Genomic DNA, 3,408 nt, shown 5'->3' with positions numbered 1-3,408 from the left:
TTCCCCTCCTCTGTGCCTTCGCACAAGTAGTTTTCTTGCCCAAATCCTCAGTGTCCTCTTAACCTCCCCAGCAAGGATCATCTGTCAAGATCCAGTTCCATTGTTCATTTCTTTTCTGCAGCCTTTGGGACTCAGAGGCAAGATTCAGTCCCTTCTGCCTCTGTATACTGCAGTTGTCTGTTCTCAGTGAGTGAATTTTGGGTGTGTGCAGAGGAGATATGATGCAGATCCTCAAGTTGTTCCTCCTGGCGGGCACAATAGAAAGCGCCAAGGAAGGAAGGACAAGTGACCTAAAACTCTCTTCCCAAATACCAAGGGGTCCAGGATGAGATGGAGGGGGTGCAGGGCCCAACTGGACTGCTTGCTGGCAAGCATGCTCGGGGACCAAGTGCCCAGTAAGGAAGCATGTTGCAGGGGGCAGTGTGGCCAGAGCACTGGATGGGTGTGGGGCAGGCTGGGGAGAACACTGCTTTGGCTACCAATTAAGGGGTAGGTTGATTAAAAGGGCACTAGATGGGCAGAGGTGGTGAGGATGAAAAGGACAGTGCCTGATGCATTTCAAAAGATAGTGTTAGGACTCAGCACTGTTGAGCAGCAGAATGTATGAGGTTGAGGGTTTAAGGTACTGGCTGGAGTTGGGGTTGCAGAAACCAAAGACAGAGTATGCAGGACTGAAAAGAAAAGGGAGCCTGCACAAGATAATGGACCCTCCAGCCCCTGCCCAAAGCACATTGTGACAGAATACACACCTTGCTTGTGATCAAGTCCCGTTTATTTTAGAAGCATAAACAGCAGAACTAGAAAAGAATGATGAAAACAAGACACCAGTCCCCTTGACAGGGCTGGATCCAGCACAGGCTGTCTGTCTATATCATCAAGGTCCACCCAGTGGTCCTGATCAGCCTTTTCCTGTGAGAACAACCTGGGCAGAGGTGAATCTTCCGTAAGGGTGCAGGTGGGATAAATTGGCTCTGGTTCTGCCACAGTGCCCACAACACCCTTGGCCTGTTTGTGCTGGCTCTGTTTGTGCCTGGAGCAAAGTGACATTTTGGAGAGGAAGCCATGGTGCTCTCTGGCCACCAGGAAGGCTCCAGGTATTCAAGAACAATTTGTGGTGAGGCCCTCTGGCCAGTGAGCACTTGCATCCACAGCCTAGTCATCTCTGCACAGCCTTCAAGGAGGGGGCATTCAAGGCAGCCAGACTTCTCAGGACCCCTCTGTTGGGTGACATAGCCCCAACCTCCTACACATACTGTTTCTTGGAAGCAGAGCTGCTGGGGCGACTTGGGGACTTCTGGCCATTCTGAGGGGGTGGATCCAGAAAAAGCGGGGGCCTGGAAGAAGCCAGCCTCTCCTCCGTGGTCAGGTTGGCCCAGTTCTGCTCACTGGATGAGAGCCCATTGTAGGTGGGGCATGGTGGGGACGAGGGCCCCTCGCCCATGGGGAGGTAGAAGAAGACCTGGTCAGTGTAAGGGTCTGAGGAGGTGCCCTGGGCCGGGGGGCCATCCTGGCCCTGCTGTGATCTCATCCCCCGGCTGAGGCAGCGAAACAGCAGGTACACCAGCTCCAGCAGGTTGAGCACCAGGGAGATGAGTCCGACCACCAGCATGAAGATGATGAAAATGGTCTTCTCCGTGGGGCGAGAGACAAAGCAGTCCACGAGGTAGGGGCAGGGTGCTCTCTGGCACACAAACACAGGCTCCATGGTCCAGCCGTAGAGACGCCACTGGCCATAGAGGAAGCCTGCCTCTAGCACGCTCTTGCAGAGCACGCTGGCCACATAGGTGCCCATCAGTGCCCCTCGGATCCTCAAGTGACCATCCTCTGCCACTGAGATCTTGGCCATCTGACGCTCTATGGCTGCCAGTGTCTGCTCTACGTGGGGGTCCTTGGCTGGCAGTGCCCGCAGCTCCCCCTCCTTCTGCCGCAGCCGCTCCTCCCTCCGAGACAGGTAAATGACGTGGCCCAGGTAGACCAGGGTGGGTGTGCTGACAAAGAGGAATTGCAGCACCCAATAGCGGATGTGGGAGATGGGGAATGCCTGGTCGTAGCAAACGTTGGTGCAGCCCGGCTGGGCTGTGTTACACTCAAAATCCGACTGCTCGTCGCCCCACACTGACTCACCGGCCAGGCCCAGGATGAGGATGCGGAAGATGAAGAGCACTGTCAGCCAGATCTTGCCCACCACAGTTGAGTGCTCCTGGACCTGGTCCAGCAGCTTCTCGAGGAAGCCCCAGTCACCCATGGCTCCTGGGCCTCCGTCTGCAGGGAGACAGAAAGCATCAGCACGTCAGTGTGCATCTCAGCTCATGCTAGCAACAAGCCTGCAGGGAGGTCTGCCATGCCCATTCTACCTACAAGATAACTGAGGCTCAGGGAGGGGAAGACTGGCCTGGGGCTTACACTCAGCTGGGCAATCAGAACCCAAAGCAGATCCTTGGATGCTGGCTGCTAAGCTCCTTGCATGCCCTCATTCTGATTCTTTGAATGGCAGGGGTATGGCTAGGGTCCCTGTCTGATCTTGTCCTCAGCCAGAGCCCCAGGATGACCACAGCCCAAGGAGATCTGGATTGAGTTGCGACTCCTTTGCCTACAGAAACAGAGAATTTGAGGAACTCATCCAAGGTCGCACAGCTGTGCCATGCCTTTCCTCCCTTTGGCTCAAGGCTGGCTACCTCCAGACAGTGGGGGTTGGTGGTGGTGATGGTGTTATCTTCAGCTTCTCCCACTCAAAGCCTCAGATCCCTGCTCCCCTGCCCTCCAATCATATCTTGCCCAGGTGGCCTCACTCTAATCTTCCAGCTTGTGGAGCGGGAGGGGTTTTAAGAGCTGAAGGCAGCCATTAGCTCCACCTGTTAGCAGTAATGACCACCTAGGGACACTTGGTCCTGTCCTCTTCCTCCATCCCCAGCCCTCCCCCCTCCAAAGCTGTTGCTGCCAAATTCTAGTCTTGAAAGAACTGTCATGGTAGGGTGGAGGCACTGGCGACGAAGTTCCCAGAACATTGGAGGGAAGGAAGTTAGGGGGAGCGGGGAGGTGGCGCCTCTTCCCGGGAGCAAAGCTGTTTAGAGCCAGGCTCTGGAACCAGACCTGGGTTCAAATTTTGACTCTCTCTTACTAACTGGGACCTTGGAAAGTAACCACCTCTGGACGCCCCAGTCTCCTCTCCCGCTGAGTATAAACAATACTATTACTGCCTCCTAAGGTTGCTGTAAGGATTCAATGAAAGAAGGTAGGAACCGTCCACAGCACAGAGCCTGGCCAAAGGCGGGCTGGGTGAGCGCCCCGCAGCAACCCTGAGTCTCCAGCAGCGGCAGGACCCGCAGGACCCACGGGCCCCGCCCGCCCACCCGCTGGCAGGTGACGCCCCCTCCCGCAACTCACCGCCTGCCTGCCGGGCCGGCCCGG

At 56.1% G+C, this 3,408-nt stretch overlaps 1 protein-coding gene across 1 annotated transcript; it reads right to left on the bottom strand.

The window, feature by feature from the left end:
* Nucleotides 1-754: 754 nt before the first annotated feature.
* Nucleotides 755-3,402, bottom strand: GJA4 (gap junction protein, alpha 4, 37kDa). The gene is made up of 2 exons (XM_008585220.1): nt 3,385-3,402; nt 755-2,262 (listed from the first exon to the last, which is right to left on the bottom strand). Exon 2 carries the CDS (start codon nt 2,243-2,245, stop codon nt 1,244-1,246), a length of 1,002 nt encoding a protein of 333 aa, XP_008583442.1. The 5' UTR covers nt 2,246-2,262; nt 3,385-3,402; the 3' UTR covers nt 755-1,243.
* Nucleotides 3,403-3,408: the final 6 nt, after the last annotated feature.

Source organism: Galeopterus variegatus, unplaced genomic scaffold, assembly GCF_000696425.1.
Source record: "Galeopterus variegatus unplaced genomic scaffold, G_variegatus-3.0.2 Scaffold106, whole genome shotgun sequence".
NCBI classification, from domain to species: domain Eukaryota; kingdom Metazoa; phylum Chordata; class Mammalia; order Dermoptera; family Cynocephalidae; genus Galeopterus; species Galeopterus variegatus.
Note: the sequence above shows the minus strand (reverse complement) of the source record. Positions and strands in the feature narration are given on the sequence as shown.

Excerpts from the sequence above, each read along its gene's own strand:
- GJA4 (XM_008585220.1), bottom strand. The coding sequence starts at position 2,245 with ATGGGTGACTGGGGCTTCCTCGAGAAGCTGCTGGACCAGGTCCAGGAG.